This window comes from Scleropages formosus, chromosome 15 (genome assembly GCF_900964775.1).
Source record: "Scleropages formosus chromosome 15, fSclFor1.1, whole genome shotgun sequence".
Classification (NCBI taxonomy): Eukaryota; Metazoa; Chordata; class Actinopteri; order Osteoglossiformes; family Osteoglossidae; genus Scleropages; species Scleropages formosus.
This window is the reverse complement of record NC_041820.1, coordinates 18,477,620-18,497,482: the sequence shown is the minus strand read 5'-3', so window position 1 is coordinate 18,497,482 and position 19,863 is coordinate 18,477,620. Positions and strand designations below refer to the sequence as shown.

General features: G+C 42.7%; 2 protein-coding genes across 11 annotated transcripts in view; one reads left to right on the top strand and one right to left on the bottom strand.

The window, feature by feature from the left end:
- The window catches only part of mark3a (MAP/microtubule affinity-regulating kinase 3a), a 32,663-nt gene extending 19,216 nt beyond the window's left edge, over positions 1 to 13,447 (top strand). The window contains exons 6-18 of one of the 6 annotated variants that reach the window (XR_001964931.2): positions 88 to 158; positions 1,607 to 1,663; positions 2,265 to 2,501; positions 3,059 to 3,178; positions 3,370 to 3,469; positions 4,325 to 4,437; positions 4,738 to 4,885; positions 5,131 to 5,345; positions 5,609 to 5,712; positions 7,524 to 7,790; positions 8,370 to 8,396; positions 9,627 to 11,056; positions 12,248 to 12,321. Coding sequence is in view for 5 of the 6 variants with exons in the window: in XM_018727658.2 (XP_018583174.1) it covers positions 88 to 158; positions 1,607 to 1,663; positions 2,265 to 2,501; positions 3,059 to 3,178; positions 3,370 to 3,469; positions 4,325 to 4,437; positions 4,738 to 4,885; positions 5,131 to 5,345; positions 5,609 to 5,712; positions 7,524 to 7,790; positions 8,370 to 8,396; positions 9,627 to 9,710; positions 12,248 to 12,599 (1,895 nt within the window). In the remaining variant the exon portion in view is untranslated. Of the gene's footprint in view, positions 1 to 87; positions 159 to 1,606; positions 1,664 to 2,264; positions 2,502 to 3,058; positions 3,179 to 3,369; positions 3,470 to 4,324; positions 4,438 to 4,737; positions 4,886 to 5,130; positions 5,346 to 5,608; positions 5,713 to 7,523; positions 7,791 to 8,369; positions 8,397 to 9,626; positions 11,057 to 12,247 lie in introns of all 6 variants that reach the window. The other 5 variants (XM_018727662.2, XM_018727658.2, XM_018727659.2 and 2 more) reach the window with 5 other exon arrangements.
- Positions 13,448 to 16,178: 2,731 nt separating this feature from the next.
- Positions 16,179 to 19,414, bottom strand: LOC108919626 (creatine kinase B-type-like). Of its 5 annotated transcripts, none has more exons than XM_029258766.1 (8): positions 19,275 to 19,414; positions 18,856 to 19,095; positions 17,964 to 18,118; positions 17,730 to 17,862; positions 17,378 to 17,549; positions 16,999 to 17,122; positions 16,716 to 16,905; positions 16,179 to 16,596 (listed from the first exon to the last, which is right to left on the bottom strand). In XM_029258766.1, the coding sequence occupies exons 2-8, from the start codon at positions 19,046 to 19,048 to the stop codon at positions 16,418 to 16,420; spliced, it is 1,146 nt and encodes a 381-aa protein (XP_029114599.1). In that variant the 5' UTR covers positions 19,049 to 19,095; positions 19,275 to 19,414; the 3' UTR covers positions 16,179 to 16,417. The 5 variants fall into 5 exon arrangements, with proteins under 5 accessions (XP_029114599.1, XP_029114600.1, XP_029114598.1 ...); XM_029258767.1 differs by having other exon boundaries at positions 18,856 to 19,081; XM_029258765.1 differs by having other exon boundaries at positions 18,856 to 19,065.
- Between the last annotated feature and the right edge of the window lie 449 nt (positions 19,415 to 19,863).

The following is a 19,863-nucleotide window of genomic DNA, read 5'->3' as shown; positions in this document are numbered from 1 at the left end:
TGGGGGGTATGTGTGTAAATGCTGCAAGAACTTGAAACTTGCCAGCTGTTGCTTCTGTTTCAGCTCAGCTCCTATGCTTCCTTGCAGGGGAGGTCTTCGACTACCTTGTAGCACATGGAAGGATGAAGGAAAAGGAGGCCAGGGCTAAATTTAGACAGGTACTGCAATGCTCACACCCACCATATGTCAGCACCCTGCCTGACCCACACTCCCCATGATTACTGGCTATTCATTATTACAAAAACGTGGCAAACAATAGGCATGCATATTTAGATGCGTTTACATGGATGCACAGGTATATCTTTTCCAGAGAGCTCTGTGATGCCTCTCCATAGCCCACACACATACTGAATTCCACCAGCATTAAGTGGGGGGAATTCCAGTTAGCTAAATATTTATTAATTTTTTTCCTTTAAGATGATGTTGCATAGGTCGTAAATGCGTCTGGTATGGTAGGGAGTTGATCCTGCAGATGTGTGCTATGGTGGCACAGTGCTCCTGGGCTGTGGGTTTGGAGATAAATTTAAGTTCCAAGTCATTTTGTAGAGAGTTTTCAGGTTCGCAGAGTGTTTGTGAGGGATTCCTCTGTTTTTCTCATGCAATCCATGTGTATGTGTAAGTAAATGAATGTGTTGTTGCCCTGTGATGGACTAGTGTCTTGTCCAGGGTATACCCTGTCTCAAGTCCTGTGTCCCAGGATAGGATCCTGACCACCTTGACTCTGCACTAGACAAGCAGTTATTGGTGCTGAATTAATAATCATGTAGAGCTTCCTGCCTTTCTCAAAAACTTGCAACTTTACAACTTATTCTTGATATTTTCTCAAAAGAATACAAAAAATGTTGATCTAATCACTTCCACACATTGAAGCCAGTGTCATTCCTCAGTGTTATAGTGTTTTCTGTGTTCACACCCGTTACCACCCATGAATGTGGCATATACGGTATACGTTTTACCTTGGGAAAAGGTGACAGCAGAGGATTTCTGTCCTGAAATGATGTCAAGATATAGGGAACTGTTGAATCAGAAGCTTGAGTCTGATTTCTGCCAACCGCAATGCCACAAATCTGTATAAATGGGCTGCAGAATGAGTAGGACTGGGTTAGGGTTACATACAGTCCATCACCCATAGAGAAGAACAGAAACCAGACTGCTTATCTAATATAAAAAGAACATGATCTCTTGATTGTTCCCCTTGCCTCTAGGGGCTTTGTTGACTTGAGTGCAGCTCATCTGACTGGACATATGCCGTCTTTTACCTATTGATGGGGCCCATCATTGATGCCGTTTCCCACCTTATTGCCTTTGATATGATAGGGTGGAGGCCCCCTTTGCCTGATCAGAAGCTTTCACCTTTGGCATTGGTATCTAGACAAGGGACCAGGAGCCCAAGCAGAAGCTTTGAGAGTGGCTCATTTGGGCCAGTGCAGAAACCAAAATATGAAAATGAGGTGAAGCCCCTGAAGAGAATTGGCTTGAAGCTTGTTTTGTTGCTGACGGGCTTATGTTTTCAATTTATATTTTCTACTTTGTCCCTGTAGCACATCTCAGTACCCTGACTTATAGGCTATGGTATGTAATGCAGATGTCTGTTTCTTTTGGGCAGATTGTGTCAGCTGTGCAATACTGCCATCAGAAGCACATAGTCCACCGGGATCTAAAGGTAAGAAAATCCACTGACCCTTCAATCACCTGCAACTTGCAATTTTAACTCACATGCCTTTCTCCTCTGGGTCTCTTCTCTCCCCCCCCCAGATAATCAGCTACTTGTTTCCTCACATATCTATTAATTAATGGGACCTGGTTCATTAGAGTCCTGTGGTGCTAACATTGGCCACCAGAGTCTTGGTTTCCACACATGGGTTATGAATTATTGGTGAATATCAAGTTGGAAGAGGGGTGGTCTGGACCACTCCGAGTCCACAGAGGGAGGCTACAGAGAGGATCTCTGAGCTCTTTGCTTTATTTTTCACCTGACAGATGTTTTGCATCATTGTTTTCTTTCTTACATAGTTAACTTGCTGAGTATATGAGATGGGAGGGTAACAACTGGAAAAAAAAAAAAAACAATTTGTAAGACCAAATTTTAAACATGTTAATGATTGCAGGTTTTCTTTCATGTACACCATCCAATATACAGTCACTTGTGTGTTAATTTGAAAAATATATGGAATTATGCATATGTTTATGTGAAAATTTCAGTAGATATTTTGTAAAAGTACCATATTATGCTTTTTTGCCCATCCTTACTCCCTCTTAAATAGGCTGAGAACCTGCTCCTAGATGCGGACATGAACATCAAGATTGCAGACTTTGGCTTCAGCAACGAGTTCACACTGGGCAACAAACTGGACACTTTCTGTGGCAGCCCCCCCTATGCCGCACCAGAACTCTTCCAGGGCAAGAAGTATGATGGTCCTGAGGTAGATGTGTGGAGTCTGGGGGTCATCCTCTACACTCTGGTCAGTGGTTCACTGCCCTTTGATGGCCAGAATCTCAAGGTCAGAATTTCTACCCTACTACCTACCTTTCCTTATTTCTGCTTTGATTTATATCTGGCTTTTCTGAATATAGTAATGAAGAGAGAGCTATGCAAAAGCTACTAATAATACTGGAGATTTTGTAGAGTGTTCAGGAGCGTGAATTAGATTGTGATACAGTTGTGTGCAAAGGTGTCTTTCACAATACTGGGCTTGGATCTGCATTGTTTTCCCCCTCACTGGTAGCTATAATGCATTTCTTCCCCTCTTTAGATGATGCGTGTTCTGCATTGCTGAAAGTAATTACTTTTGCAAGTGCAAATGGCATAATGATGCTACTGGTTAAGGCAATCTGGAATATGATACCCACAGTTCAATGTAGTTTTAATGTGTGACCTCTTACTCGGTGGCCACCACTGGTCACTAGTGTACAGCAGACTCTGAACAAACAAAAGTAGACCATCAGTAACAGTTTTCATCACAATTAAGATAATCTCTAATTGTTTCAGTAATTAGTCATGTATCTTGGGTGTGGTGAGGGCTCAGACTTAAGCTGCTGCTTTTTTCTGCCCCTTCAGGAGCTGCGCGAGCGGGTGCTGAGGGGGAAATACAGAATCCCCTTCTACATGTCCACTGACTGTGAGAACCTGCTTAAGCGCTTCCTGGTGCTCAACCCAACCAAACGGGGTACACTTGAGGTGAGAAGTAGTAGTGAAAATGTCAGGTGATAACTTTCCTTAAGTTAGTTTCCACACCTCTTCTGTGCCCCTAAGGCTTTTCAGACATATTTTTGTTACTGCAAAGACCTTTCCTTGGGTGCTGATTTTGGAAATGAATTATACACTCAATAGACAGAATGAATGATGCTTGTGGACTTGGTCCATTTTAGCAAATCATGAAGGACCGCTGGATCAATGCTGGCTGCGAGGATGATGAGCTCAAGCCCTTCGTAGAACCTGAACTGGACATTACGGACCAGAAGAGAATAGGTACTGAGCTGTGGAGGCTGAGTTTTGTGGTTCATCAAGTGAAAACATGACAAAAAAACTAAAGCACTCTGCACAGTATGGGAGTAAACGGGTTATCTTGCTTGCTAATTTTACATTTCCATCACAACTCTCAACTTGTTTATTGAAAACATAATTGCTTTCTGTCAGAGGTTCATTTAAATTTACTGTAAAACCTTCTGGTGCAGAGCACTTGGCTACTTTAGCCCTGTCCCAGAATCACTGTAAAAGGGTATAGAATAAATGGTGCCTCTCTCCAAGATTCTTTGAGCAGTGGCCCAGATAAAGAACCAGAGCAGAAATTGTTGAAATTAGAGGTTCTTAACCTTTTCTAGGCCATAGACCCCTTTAAGAATCTGATGAAAACAAAGAATCCCCTCCTAGGGGAAAAAAAAAAATTCTGGGGAAGTTAAGTTTATTGCACAGAAATGTATCGCATGGATTTATATCAGATAGAAACAGAATATTTTATCTTTAACTTTTGATTAATGTTGTTTTTCAAAGGAAGCCTGTGCTTCATGGACCCCTGAAACCCATCCACAGGGTACCAAGGGTCTATAGGCCCCACGTTGAGAATCGTTGGATTAAAATGTGTATTTGGAATTTGTTGGTCTTTTGTCCTACATAGCGTTTGATGTGCTATTGGAGTTAGGTGGTTTTCTTCTTGGTGATGGGGTTCATTAGGGCCGATACAAAAGTATGAACCCCAAGTTGTTGGTGCCATAGTGCCAGTGTTGAAGATTGAATGAGGGTGGTGGGGCTATGGAACAGTGGTATAGAGGCATGTCTTGAATAGACAATCCATGCTTACCTGACTGTATGTGTTTCTCAATACAGACATAATTGTGGGTATGGGCTACTCACGGGAAGAGATTCAAGAGTCTCTGGCTCGAATGAAGTACGACGAGATCACAGCCACCTACTTGCTGCTGGGCAGGAAATCAACTGAGGTGTGGGCAGCACACAGTGGGAGGGATTTCCTGGAAGGGAGGGGTTTCTTATCTCCCGTTTACCATTACCAACAAACACGGTCTCTGAACTTTGTTACATTGTTACTAATTCACATAGTATTGATGGTTTCACTCAGTAATAATACCAGTAATATCAAGAATTACACTTGGTGACTTCAGTGACAAGAAAACAACAATAGCAGTATCTGATTTGTGGCCAGTGGCCCTGATATTAGATGAATAAATAAGGCAGCTTGCGCTTAACTTTTCTGTGCTTGTGTTTCCTCCCCTCACCATCAGCTGGAGGCCAGTGACTCCAGCTCTAGTAGTAATCTGTCACTGGCAAAGGCCAGACCTAGCAGTGAGCTCAACAATGGCCAGTCGCCTTCCCACCACAAGGTGCAGAGGAGTGTCTCAAGCCAGAAGCAGAGGCGGTACAGTGACCAGGGTAAGGGTGAAGTGGAGTGCAGTGAGCTGCCTGGCTATAGCACTGTACTGTGAAAAGTGCACTAAAACAAGAGTTTGTAAAGACTGAGTTTGGGGGCTTGGGAGTTCCCTGTGTAGCCTCTTAAGATTTCAGACGAGCCCAATTGTCCACAGGGGAGTTGACTGTCTTTTCTCCTTTTTTTTTTTTTTTTTTTCTTTTTTTCCCGTACCCTTCCTCTATATCCCACACCACTACACTTTTTAAAGCGGGCCCAACCATTCCTCCATCAGTAGGCTACCCCAAGAGGAGCCAGACCAGCACAGCTGACAGTGACCTCAAGGAGGAAGGTGGGGCACAGCCACGCAAGTCCAGCACAGTGGGAGTCCGGCCCGTGGCTCCACCAAGCCCCATGTTGGGCAATGCCAGCAACCCTAACAAGGCAGACATTCCGGAACGCAAAAAGGGCTCTTCCACTCCAAATGTAAGTGATAATCATTGCCTATTCAGTCTCCATAGTAGGTGAAGTATGTGGATGACTTTATTATAGTTTTGGAGAAATTTTTAGCTTACACTTACCTGTTTTCTTAGAATGAATGTCATGATTTATCTGGAAAATGACGTTGTGCTAAAACAGAACATGAAACAGTAGTTTTTAGAACATCTGTTGATTAGCATATATAGGCATTTGTAGTGCTAGTCAGCTCGGTTCCTTTAAATGTAAATGGTTTTTTCTCGGTTCTGTAGAGTAACTCTGTATCTGGGGGGATGACCAGAAGGAATACCTATGTGTGCAGTGAGAGGAATGCCACAGACCGCCTTGCCGTTGTTCAAAACGGGAAGGAGAACAGGTAAGGGCTGGTCTCTTCCCATATCGTCAGACCCCCTTCGGCTTCTTCAAATCTAGACAGTGAGGTTAAAAACAAAATTCTTCTCTTGACGTGTCCGAAACTTCTATGCATTGTCCACATTAAAAGCACGCGCGTCTATTCCTTTGCAACCCTAAAGCTTGAAGAAATGCTCAGCTTGCCTACAAAAGCAGCTTTGTTTTTGCTTGAGATTTCAAGGGAAGTGCTTCGTTCTCACTTACTTTGAGTGGGTCCAGCAGACTGTTTTCTTTGTGAAACTGGTTTTGGATAGAATGTGAAGAGCTCTGCGACTGGCAGGCTGAGTGAATGGGCACTCATACTAGACCTGTAACAAAAGTTACTCTGTTGTAACCATTTAGCTGTCTGAATTGTGGTAGAGAGAACAGAGGGAGAAAGTCAGGAGCAGGAACTATACTTTATCCTTTTTTTTTTTTTTTTTTTTTTAAATAACTTTCAGGGTATAGGATTTAGGGCAGCTGTGCAGACCACTTTTTTTTTTTTTTTTTTGTGTAACCTTTTCCTGGTTCCATATTCCACCCTTTGCCTTCAGTTATTTCATTGCCCTTACTTCTCTGTTCAATTTATATTGATATTTACTTGCTTCTGCTCCTGCTTCTACCTCTGTCTTGGCCGTACCCTTGATTTGCAGCCTGACTGAAATGTCGGCTTGCAACACTAGCCCCCATGCGCACGCGTACACTCCTGATTCCGGCACTGCTGCTTCCTCGGTCTCTATGCGGCTACGGCGCCAGAGGGCTGCGTCTTTGTCGGCCCCAGCCCCCTCCAGCCGTGCCGTGCCACCACCTGCCGACAGCTGCACCCATGTCTTCAGGCCCAAGTAAGGCACTGGGAAGTGTCTATCCCGCTAACCCCCTTCTGCTGTTAGCCTCTCTGCGTTCCTAACCACTGTGCCGTCCGTCTTATGTCTGACCTCCTGGTGCTGCCCACCCTTCACCCCAGCCCCGCCTCCACACCTGCCACTTGACCGTCATTCTGAAGGCTCCACCTCTCATCTCAGCAGTGGGTTGGTCCATCCTGAAGTGTTCAATCTAACAGGCACTTTGTATTCACGAAGAAATTCCAGCACTTGGTTTCCTAACTAATAATCCCACATGGCTGTCCTGAAACTGTTCGTTCCGTTTTCTCGTTTTGGATTAGTCTGCCTTGACATAGGTTGTACAAATATGAATTGTTGATGGACACTGTTGCTGTAGACATTTTAATTTTAAACATTTAACTTTGCTGTCAGTTATATGTTGAGAAAATGTGATTTCTCTGAATGTGTTTGCAAGTTAGTGAAATGGGAATATTTGTCTTAACCATGTCAAAAAATGTACTTTGGGTTATTAGCAGTGAAACAGGTATATTTTTGCCCTCTTTAAAAGGGCTCTGCAAAACACTCATGGCAGATGAAAGGCAGATTGGATGCGGCAACTATACATAGAAATTGGGGCACTTCTCACAGAGCTGAGAAGTGGGCCTGTTGAATTTGAATATTAAATGAGAGTGAAGGAAGGGAGGAAGCAAGATTCCAGCAGATTGCCCGGAACTGTGTCCCATGGTCTGGGAACTAGAGCCTGATGTTGGGCCACCTCTTTTCATCTGCTCTGTTTGTTTTCCCTGGAGGTAGTGCTTAGAACCACATTTTGTGTGTGTGTGTTTTTTTAATTTTTTTTTCCCTCTTTCAAATGATTGTTTTGTAAATGTCCCAGAGGAGAACAACTGATAGCTGTGTTGTGAAGAATAATGTTTGTCTTAGTTATCTGTCTGACCATTGGATGGCCTCTGCACAGCTCTGCAGCGACAGCTGGTCAGCGGAACCCAGTGGCATCCTCCCACAGCATCAGCAGTGCCACACCGCCAGACCGGCTGCGCTTCCCACGAGGCACAGCCAGTCGCAGCACCTTCCATGGAGGACAGCTGCGGGAGCGCCGCACCGCCACCTACAATGGACCACCTGCCTCACCCACCCTGTCACATGATGCCACTCCCCTGTCCCAGTCCCGCAGCCGTGGCTCGTCCAACCTTTTCAGCAAGCTCACCTCAAAGCTTACACGCAGGTAGGGCCTCTCTGCCATTATGTCTCCACTTGATACACTACCTAATGCCTTGCACAGTTGAGGTCACAAGAGCCATTGTCTTGCAGTAGAAAGACCCAGGTTTGTATCCCCACTCATATTGTAACTATGAGAAGGGTTATTAACCTGAATTGCTCCACAAATAACCAGTCTTTGCAAATGGGTAGGAAAAAAAAAAAAAAACTCAAATGTTTCTCATGAAAGACCTAAGATAGTAAATTGCATTGGAGAAAACATCCACTATATAAACTGGCCCGTCCCTCTTGTTACCACTATACTTTTACATTTAACATAACGACTTAGTCTTGTGACATCTACAGACACTTTTCCATTACCTAAATTGACTCCATCCCCTTCTAACAAAAACTCCTGCCTGTTATGAATTATGTGGATACTCCCCACTTTGCTGGGGTTTACCAAATGCTCAGAACTACATTTTTACTGGAAGAAAACTGTTTTTTTCAGTCATGGTTTGTTTCCTTAATTTTAGAAATAGATTTTTGCTCTGCTAAACTTTTATCCTTGACACTTGCTCTGTTTCTTTTTATTTTTGTTCTATAGAAACATGTCATTCAGGTTTACCAAAAGGTAGGACTCTGTTGGCTTTCTTGTATAATTAACCAAAAACTTTATACTTTTTTCAAGCAGAGGAAAAGGAAATCTTGTTCTTTTAACTGCTGTGGTTACTGCTTGTAACTTGCCTTTCCCCGTAAGTTGCTGTTGCCTCCAGAGTCTGACACTTGAATGGGGTGCGAGTTAGCATGCCTGTGACACAAGCTTTCGCTGTTGATCGGGCAGAACCTCTCAACAGCCGAGTGACTCACTCTACTAATCAATCTTACATGCATGCCTTTCCACGGGGCTGTGGTTTGTGCAGGTACTTTTTCCTTTCTTCAAGGCTGATTTGACAAAAGCTTTTTATTACAGGTAAGTAAGTTTGCGTGTGGTAGTCACAAACAAATTCGCCCGACTGTGTTATGTCTCGTTGGTTCTAGATGGAAGTGGTTTTTTTTTTTTTTATTATTATTAAAAAAAAACAAATAAGACAGGTCTTTGAACAGTTTTCCGTTGGAAAAGAAGCTGAGGGTTCTAATGTCTCCATGTTGCTTCATTTTTATGGTTTCCCAGCAGAATCATAGTTCCATTACAGGGTACATACACAACATAGAGGGAAGATGATATGGACTGCTGGTCTCAAGCTGTATACCAGCAGCAATGATCTTCTCACCATGGTTCTATATCTGCATTGTAGAACCCAGAGAGTTGATTCAGAGTGGTACAAGTTGCTACATGCAGCTATTCAATACTGAGTATAGTCTGCTTAAAAAGATGGTAACCATCAGTGGAAATCAGTAGCAGCTGCTTTCAAAGACCATTGGCAGTGCAGACTGTGTGGCTGGGTTTCTTTTTTTTTTCTTAAAAAAAAATTCTCTTCAGCGTTTTTGCCACTTGGTGGTTCCAAGGAAATGGCACCACAAAAGGCTGTGGCACATGGGTTGTGGCATCACTCCTTGCTTGTCTGTTCCTGATCCCCCCCCTCCCTTTCTTCCCCTGCTGTGAGAAAAGTATCTGCTGGAACTGAGGAGTAGGTCAAAGGTTAAACAGGTTTCCCCACCAGGCTGTCACATCCAGCAAAATGTGGAGGCTCTGTCAGCCTGCGGAACTGTGTCGAGGAGATAAACTTATTCTTTGCGCTAAGGGAAGAGCCAACTCCCATACCTTTGGCCCAGGCACAATGTGCTATAGTGATGCCGTGTGCCCTGCCATCCCTCTCTGGCCCCTGTGTGCAGTTTAACTCTCCGCTCTTCCTCTCCCTAGGGTCAATATTGACCCCCCCATACAGCAGACTACAAACAAATCAGGGCCTGCCGCCCCCCCCTGCCCACATGGCAAAGACCATTAGTAAGTCCTCAGTCCACAACCCTCACTCTGCTTGACTTCTGTATTTCTGTGATCCTGTGTTGTGTTCAGAGCTTTTTCTGTTCAATATTTTGATTGTTGTAAGTTGTTGTTATTGGTGTTTTTCCTGTCAGTGAATTAGCTGCATTTTTCACCAAACATGACCCTGCCATGATAGAGAATGATGGTCAGAAAAAATGGCTGCAGAGACTCTCAAATATATACATCTTAAGCATAACACGTGGCACTCCCACCACAGCACTGCTATAATGAGTTGGGTAATTGCTTGTCATCTGGAGGCATTTTGGGCATTGTCTGCCTAGAGTGAGTGTCTGGCCATGGGTCTGATTTCCTGAAGCTCTGTCATCTCATCTTTGGCTCTCTGAGCTGTTGATCCTTAACTCAGCTTTCAGCCAAACCTTTGCCACCTAATGTGAAATCCTCCTGTAAACATTCCTCCTTAGTAAGTTTCTAATGGTGGCATTGGTCCCAGACAAACTACTCATGTACTAGAAGGAGGTAGTCTTGCTTTTGAACCTTGGCACTCTATGTGACATTGATTGTGTGATAGGTTATATCTTATTAAAGGTGTACCTATGAATATAACAAGTGTATATCTTCACTGGCAAAGTTCCTCCTGCTTACTGCAAACCAGTTCAACAAGATTTCTGTAGATTTAGGGCGGCTGTGCAGACTGCATTGCTTTTTTTTTTTTTTGTTCCCCCCTACTCTCCATGCAACACACTTTCTTGTTCAGTCTAAGCCATTGACTGCCCTTCAATCATTTAAAACTGAGTACCAAAACCCTTTCAGCATACTTGGTAAATGCATGACAATGTCTTGACTACGTGTACAATAATCAGTGAACACTTGTTCTTGGTCTGAGAAGCAAGATGTTAAATTAGATCTGTACATTCATCTTGAGACCTTCAAACTTGACTAAGATGGTCAAGTGCAAGTGTAGTCAAGAGAACTGAGGCGGTTTTACCATCTGTCTTCAAGTTAGTCCCGGTGAATGCATTTGGAGTTGAAGCTTGGAACAAATACCACACTGCGTGTAACCTATGTTGTATCCATTGGGTGACAGTTGCCTGGCTGATGGCTTCTTTGTTTTTCCTAGCGTCCTCTGTTCTGCGTTCTTTCTAAACTTTTCCTGTACTATCACTTCAACTGACAGCTGTCGATTTTCAAATGAAGGTTTTTTTTCCCTGTCCTCAGAATCACTCTTTTTCTCCCCTCTCTGTCTTTCTCTCTCTCTTTCTCTCCTTCATATTCTACCCCCCTGTGTCCTTTGACTGGTAAAGGGTCCCGGCAGAGTTTGAGAGAAATGGGAGATTTGAGGGCTCAAGGTGAGGAGGAAACAGTCCAGTTTTGTCTCTTTGCCCCTCACATGTCACACCCCACTCCTACATTATTTCCCATCATTGTTTACTCCACCTTTTCTCCTCTATGTAAGGACCAGTGACCTCCATTATTCAGGACTTGCCACTATCAGAATTATAGACCCACCTAATGCTTACCTTCACTACACCATTCAGTCTCTTGGCTCCTTTTTTCCCCATTGATGATGTGTGACTTTTTTTTGTACATTTGAAGAAGTTGATTTGAGATTAACAAAACCACTTAGCAATCAAAACAGTTCTTCAGACCATTTGTAACAGAGATGTTAATTTTCTGTTTGCTTCAGTGTCACTGTCAAGTCACTAAGGGAAAGTGCAGCGCATCAGGAAGTTGATGTCAAGATGTTGAACTATCCTGACATCTGGTGGCCAATATTTATTAAATCGCTGTGTCCAAATCATTAATTTTATACAAGTTTCTATTTGCAAGGAAATCAGTCTTTTTATCTTTATATGAAAGAACATTATTTTCTGGGGGAAGTATTTGAATTCATGCATTATCATGAATACCACCTCCCTCCTTTCTCCAAAGTAAGGAATTTCACGTTATCAAATGCTGTTATTACTCTGCTTCGTGACTTGTGTTGCCTTTTAGGGAATTAGCTTCATGGGCCATTGGTTCTGCAGCCGTAGCCTTCAGTCGTTGCATACCTTTTAATTGCTCATCAGTGACACAAGTCTGTGCCTATGTTGTTACTTTTGCCTTAGAAATGGTCAAATTGGTTGGCCTTGATGAAATTCCTTATCTGCATCCTGCTGTCTATGTCCATTGCATGTTCACCTAGGCACAGCATGTCTAGTCTCGTTCTTAACCATGGATATATTTATGTAGGACAAGTATTTTTTTGCATGGTCTCACCAACAAGGCCTCTGTGGTACCTTGGAATGTTGAAAGTCTCATTACAGCAGTGCAATTAATTGCCTTGTTGCAGTCTATTTTGAGTGATCAGCAAACGGAGTTACTACCGAAACAATAAGCCATCCACACAACACCAGACCAAGGCGACACATTGTTTATTCTCTCTCACACTCACTCTTTCTCTCACACACACATACACTCACACTCACACTCACACACACACACACACACACACACACACACACACACACACTGAACCTCTCCCCTTCTTTCCCTGGCAGTCGCAACGTGGCTGGAGATCAGAAGGATGAGAACAAAGATGCCAAGCCCCGTTCCCTCCGCTTCACCTGGAGCATGAAGACAACCAGCTCCATGGACCCTAACGACATGATGCGTGAGATCCGCAAGGTGCTTGATGCCAACAACTGCGACTATGAGCAGCGTGAGCGCTTTTTGCTACTTTGTGTCCATGGAGATGGTCATGCCCATGCTGACAGCCTGGTTCAGTGGGAGATGGAGGTGTGCAAGCTGCCACGCCTCTCACTCAACGGTGTGCGTTTCAAGCGGATATCAGGAACCTCCATTGCTTTCAAGAACATAGCTTCCAAAATTGCCAACGAATTAAAGCTGTAAAACGTACAAAAAGAAACATTAAGCAAAAAAGTACGTTGTTAAGCTTACGTTCTTTAAAGTAGCAGTTTCAGAAATTTTTTTCAAAACACTCACCAACTATGTATTGAATATATTGTATAGAATAATGCTTTAGGCAATAATTTCCTGCATCTTTGAAATGTATTATTCTGGATATGGCAAGAGTATAAACTGCTGCGGAAGAAATTATGGGAAGTTGTATTGAAGAGTTGACCCTTATATGCCGGTAAGTGCACTACAGCATTAAATAGCCAGTTCCACCCCCCACTTTCACCTGCCCCTTAACGTCCAATAGTATGACATAGAAAAGCAAGAATCTTTATGAGCAGGATAAGCAAGAAAGAGGCAGAGGTTCTGTAGTAATCCATATTGAGCTGAATCAGAGTACAGGGCACCCTTACAGACCAGAATAGGGTTTGGGACTTTGCAAACAATGGCCTCCTGAATATATCGCTGGTCATATAGGGGTTGCATAGGTTCTAATTATACCTTTGTTTCAGTTTATAATTTGGTTCTTCTGCATTCAATGAGCAGTTCTTTCAATGATGGCAAACCTTACTGTAAAGGGCAATGCAAACACACATGGGCTGGCTGTGGTCTCGTGTTTGGCTCTCTGAAGACTGCTGTATGCAATGCATTGTGGAACTTGTACTTGTGGTTATTTAATTTTTCTGAGGACTCGTGGAGGTCAGGAGGACTTCGTCTTCACAGATGTTTTCAGATGTCCTTGCCCACTTTTGTTATGTGACCTCCAAGTGTAACAGTCAGCTGCAGTTGGAACTAGGCCCCTCGGCCCAATCAGGTTTGATTTGCCAATATGGAACAAAGTTGAGTAAAATGCCATTTTTCAGGCTTTGGTATTATTTATTTTATTTTTTGTTCCTGTCTGCCCCCAAACCCTCAATAATGTCAGCACTGTTTTTGAATGTAAATAATGTAACTTAGTTTTGCAACAGCTGCATATTGTTATACTTTTCTTTTATAATTCCTGCTGTGAGTCAGGAACTGTGGAATTAATGTATCTTGTCATCAGGTAAGGTTCACCAGTGTCTCCATTAAAACATCGTAAAATGTTCGCTTCCCAGTGTCTTATGTGTTTTTCTAGTTTCTGTAGAAGTACTTTTTTTGGGTAATTGCAAATAATATACTGTAATCTTTAAATACCTAGAAGTTAGATTTCCTGTACACTGAAGTTCATATATATATATACCCATTCCTTACATAGTGGTTAATTTGTTCTATAAAATCACTTCATTTTGCAATTCTCTTTGTAATGGTATCATATTACCTTAATTTCTTGGGGGGATGGTTCCCAGACCAAAAATATCATTTAAAAGTAAAATTCCAGAAATACGTATTTTTATATGACCATTGAATCCAGCACATTAAAAAAAATACTATATTGAGCTGGTCCATTGCTACATTTTCACTCAATTCCTGATCAATAACCGTCCAATGCAGGGATTTGAAAGTCAAGTCTGTGAGGCAGGGTGCGTCCTGAGCTCTGAGGCATTTTGATCATTTGTGTCTTGGATGTTGATGTAAAGAAAGTTCAGATCACTGCCTGTGTCTTTCTTTCACCCTGAAAAGCACTCAAACGATGCTGTTAGAGGCGCTATATCGCGTTAAATGATACTTGTTTTTGAAACTGTACACTTGAAAAGGACGTACTGTAATGATATTTAAGTATGTTCCTCATGGGTTGCCGTACTACACAGTAGGGTGCAGTATATGCGTAAGTAAGGAGTGATCAGCAGAACGAGGGAAAAGATGTGAAGTTTTAGTTGTATTTAATAAACGTGTTGTTAGACGAAGCTTGTCATTTGGGATAACAATTAGTAGCCACAAAATAATGTGATACAACAAGGTACCAGGAGTAGTCTCACGTTTTTAGAAAAGGCAAAAATACGAAGAGTGAAAGCAGAGCTGGAAAGCCTGCTGCGTCAACGTGAACACGATAGTTCCCAGAGTCGCTGAAGTTCACTGCTAAAACGGCGAGTGGGGAAATTTCAAACAAGCATTTTCCCTTTACCCGAAACTAAGCGGTGGAAGCTGGAAATAAATCGAGTGAACGAAAAGACACTTATTCATAATAGTGGGAAATAGAAGCCTTTCAAATGTTAGTTTACTGAACGGTTCACTGGTTCAGTAACTGTAAATCAAAGTAGGAGTAAATAGTTAATAGTTATGTTCGCCAAGAATCTTGGGGCATAACTATATATTTGTTGTACGTATAATTTTGTTGTACTGCACGACAGTAACAATGACAAAGAATTCAATAATCCTGCCGAATCCTTCCTTAGATTCACATGCACGGATTTGAGGCGAAAGGTGCAGGCCATGTCAACATGTATGCTTATGTGACTAGATAGCAGATAATGTTTGGTGCACAGTAAAAAGCTGCGTGAAACACTGCTGACGAAGCACATCTCACAGCAGACCGTGAAACATGAATTTGCAAAGCTAGTGAGCAGAACTGAGAAACATGTCCGAACATTCGAAAGATCCGCTTGAAGCCGAGTCGCGGGCGCCTGGCTGAAGCATCCATATGCCCCGTGTGTCAAGGAAAGAACAGGAAAATGGAGAAGGATTCTGTTGAACAAGATGACTGTAAACGTTGTGGAAATAAACACCCAGTTAAGCAGTGGGGAAAAATGACTTTGCAAAAATGTTTCTCGAAGATGGAAGCTTCGGAGAAGGCGCACGCGCGTGCAGTGTCCGCACAAGCGATGGAAGATGCTAGAAAACGATTAGCTGGGATCCCAGAATCCAGACAACACAAACAGGTTGAGTGGCTGTTTGCACAAGAACAAAAGCAAACTTTTATCACTCAAAAAAAGATTTCAAGAAGCTGATAAAATGTGTATGTCAGCAAGAGTTGCACTATAAACCAATACCCATTTGTAGGGATGCCAAAGAAGAGTAGGGTCACTATTAGATGTGGTAAGTGAAGCGATGGGACAGGAGAAACACGTCTTTAAAGTGAAAGACTTGACTGAAGCACCTTGTGGAGCTGAAGACTGGAACTAGAAACACCCAGAAATATTTGAAGACATGTCTTTACATTGGAAACATTGCCAAGTGAAGCAGTAGTACTCTAGGTGAAATATTAAAGAGTTCCTTTAGTGGCTGCGATTTGCTGACTCGCAATAGGAAGAATCAATACTCCTTAAGGGTTCTTTTGTTTGGCCATCACAGCGCGTAGATGAGTTCGATCCCCCTGGGGGTATCTTCCCACCATCCAAAAGCAGTTTTAGGTCAAGAGGTGACAAGCCATTAGTGCTTGTGGGAAAAGTCTGCAAGTTAATTGTAGGTGGAGTTGTCTGGAATGACTACACACATTTCTACAGCATTTATACTGCACATCTAAGTTATGTCAGCTTACGTCATGAAACAATCAGGTAATAGATACCCGCTTCAGCACATCTTTTACGCAAGGACCCTGAGCAGGACTCAAACCGCAGACCCATCAGAGCAGACACCAGCCAAACCCGCTGCGCCACCGTGCCCCCCGATCATCTACCAGGCACTTTATTTTTACGGAATTCTGGAGTATTCTTTATTGCAGTGGCATGCAATAAACAGAACACTGGTACTAATAAACATTGAAGAGGGAAAATATTTTTTTTGAAGTTTAACAATCCATTTGAACATTTCTAGAGATTTTAAAATTACGTTGTACAGATAGTAAAATTAAGTTGTACAGATAGAAGTGTAAATGTACTGCCTCTTAACACTAGTGGGAGTGAATTCCAAATGGTTAACATTGGTTTGGAGGTGTGGGTTCAAATGTTAAATGTTCACTTCTGGGAGGGCATGAGGTCGTCAATAGGCTGGCCTTTCTCCAGCTTCTTCTCCATCTCCACGAGCAGCTTAACTCCATCAATGACCATCTGAACCAACTCCACTTCTGAGAAACCTAGCCGGTCAGCATTGGAGACATCAAAAACTCCTCCCACAGCTGCTGTGTCCACACCACCTGAGAGAGAGAGAGAGAGTTAGATGCAGGACAGTCCAAGTACAGAACAGGGATAGCAACTAAAAATACATTCCATGTACCCTTGCTGAATTGAGGTAAAGTTGGAATGAGAAGTCTACCTGTTCCACGTTTCTGAAGCCTCAGCTTCTTGAGGATATCACCAAACTTCTCATGCTTGCTGAGGTTGGGCAGCTTCACATGGACACCCCCTCGGAGACCAGTGCCCAAGTTAGATGGGCACGTTAACACGTAGCCCAGGTGTTCATTCCACATGAACTCGTGACCCTTCTGCTTGAACAGGGCCTCAATCTGTGGAAGAAGGAATCGGGATCAGGACAGTCCTACCAGCGTGACCCGCAAAAGTCCATCCAGGGGGATGGGGACAAAAGATGTCCAAGATACCTTGGTGAGTCCAGTGCAGAAGCGAGTGAAAACCTCCTTCATGTTGCCCCCCTTCTGCATGGAGATGACACGCAAGTGGTCTTCCTCATTCACCCAGACCAGGAAGGTCTTACTGTCATTATGCCTGGTTAAGTGAAACAGGAGGAGGTGGGATAGCGATCAGAGCAAGTTTTTTGCTTTTCCATGTAGTCTCACACAATAATTCAGTGACCTTTAGGTTAGGGAACATTTTGACACCTTGAGAAAAGCATCCAAGTTCAGTAGTTTGAACATTCCCTCAGTCTTCTACTGCTGAATCATCTCTTCAGAGTGAGGTTGGCAAACTGTCAGCGTTTGACTATATTGAAACCCGTTAACCGGGAAAGGTCAGCTTTCTCACCAGATCCCCCTGGCATCAGGCCAGTCACGAGCCATCCCAGAAGCCAGCAGCAAGGGAGAGACAGGCTTGTCAAACAGGAAGTGGTCATCAATCAACCGCTGCTGCTCTTCCTCCGTCATGTTCTTCAGCGCATAATATTTCCCTTTCAGATCACCGTCCAAGGAGCTTAAAGCTTTGGGAGAAAATTTTAAATTTAAATAGGTCTTTCATTATCATTTAAATTCCACTGTTCTGAAAACATGATGGTAAAAGACAATGTTACAGTTCCCCTTTAGACTACGAGGGGGAGCCATTTCCACATGACTACAAGTTTCAAAAATCAAGGGCAATTGTAAAATGGAGGCTAGCTTCCCATCTATAGAGAGTTTCTCAATGGTGCGTCTCTCTCCACGGCTGCAGTGTGGTGGCAGGCAGAAGCCACGGATGCTGCGCCCCGTGCGCACTCGGGAACTCAGGACATAGTTGGGGTCCAGATCATCGCCACCCTGCGCGGATGAATGGCCAGGATTATCAGAAGACCTTCTGTGGGCAAAGCAGGCATTTGTACTTCAGGGTGGCAAACCGGTAAACTGCTGAGTTTAGGCACCTTCAGGTGGTCTGGGTTGAGATCAGTCTTGTGTTTGTCTGTAGGCTTGTATCCTCCATGTCTGTCCTTAATGATGGGGTCCAGGAGGTCCTTGAAGAGTTCATAGCTTTCTTCATCCCCAGCCACGCAGCCCACAGTCATGATGAAAGGGTGGCCTGGTTGAAATGTGCAAATGAGAATGAACCACCAGGAATTAAAACCAAGTTGTTGGTTTCTCCGCTTTCTACTTGACGTATTCTAGCCTTTATAATCTGACAGGGTGTTACTGGGGAAAGGTTTATTTTCACTTCCTGTTTAAATTTATTACCTGGGATCTTAACATAATTAGAAGTTGTGAGGATTAAATATGTTCTAATGAGCTTAAATGGTAGATTAGTTTTAACATTGTACTTGAAACTTGGTTTATTTCCCCTTTGATATTCAATGTTCCCTCTGTAAAAACAGTATGGATATATTGGGCCATAGAATGAATGGTAGAATTCAGCAAATTCAGTCTACATAATTTACATGGAAGCTGAAATTCTTTAGACAGCGGCACTGGGCATATGACTATTTAGTGTTGCTACTGTTGCAATACGAATGTTAGCAGTAAAGGCCTTTGGGTCAAATTTTATTTAATAAAATTACCCCTTAACAAATGCAGCAGCTCATGTTATAATAGCCACGTTATGCATTTATATGCTTTAAAGAATTATGAATGTAGTATTTAAACGTGTTTCTGATCTGTTAATCTTGCTGGGCACAAACTTTTTATGTCAAATTTTTCTGTTGATGCGCATCATTGAAATACAGGTTGTCCGATTTACAATGATAGGAAATATAATTTACGTGGGCGACTTCTTAAGTAAATGTCTTTTTTAAATGCGCTTGAGATGCATACGCGTGTCTTTACCTGGGTTGTCAACCCCAGTCTGAATGACATCGTCCAGTGTGAAGCCACTGGGGGTCTGTTTGTCGCGCAGGCGCTCGTACATTTCCATGGTGAGCACCTTGGCCATGTGGTTGTTGTGTTTGCTGAGGTCAGGAAACTCCTGCGCTGCCGAGTACTTCATCTTCAACTGGTTGTGGGTGTTACCGAACGGCATGGTCTCCTTAATCTGGACTCAACGTGGAGGGACCGAGATACAAAGACCTGATTTTTCAACAGATTCTGTAATAGGCTCTTTAACTTGAGTTTTGTTTATGTCCATAACCTAGTTGCCTTGACAATAATAATTTACTGAAATTTATACACATAAATAGGAGAATTCTACCAGTGCAAGAATTGCTGAAATTTGGTTTTTTCAAATACATATATATATATTTATTTACTGAAAACCTGCTTCTTGGCTGCTGCTCCTTTGCTGAAGAAACAAAGTTGATTCCTGTGAATTTGCAAACGAAGTAGCTTCACTGATGAGGATCCCAGTGTCTGCTTTCTTGGCTCTTGAATGTTGTGTTATATAGGAAAGGGTGGCTGATGGTGATTGGCTGTTGAAGGTGGTTCATTCATCTTATAGGGCAATAAAACACAGCATGTGTATTTGCTACCATAGTAACCACTGATCAACAAAGAGCCAACATTATATTAAAAAGTATTTTTTTTTCTTAAATGTATGCATCGTAAAGGCCCTTATAATTTAATATACAGGTTATTTGTACTCTTTTAAAGATTTTTTTCCTTTTATGCAAGCATTGACATTCCCCATCACTGCAGTCTTTTTTTTTCCATGTCATTTAACATAAAACTGTTAGATTAAAATGTCACCTCACACGGTTGAATGCGCTCAAGAACTCCCGACAGAGTCTGAATTTTTATTCCCCATTTTCACGTAATAAAGTATCGCAGTGGTACTGAGCAGAGTGTAAATATGTTCTGCTGTGGTGGCTGGCGCCATCCCCGTTTAAACTCTTTTGTTCA

What these genes read in the sequence shown, in the direction of transcription:
- LOC108919626 (XM_029258766.1), bottom strand. Translation starts at nt 19,048, where the DNA reads ATGCCGTTCGGTAACACCCACAACCAGTTGAAGATGAAGTACTCGGCA. An exon ending in GACTGGGGTTGACAACCCAG is followed by an intron (nt 18,119 to 18,855) that starts GTAAAGACACGC and finishes CATTTCAACCAG; the next exon opens with GCCACCCTTTCATCATGACT. An exon ending in TCTGCACTGGACTCACCAAG is followed by an intron (nt 16,906 to 16,998) that starts GTATCTTGGACA and finishes CTTCTTCCACAG; the next exon opens with ATTGAGGCCCTGTTCAAGCA.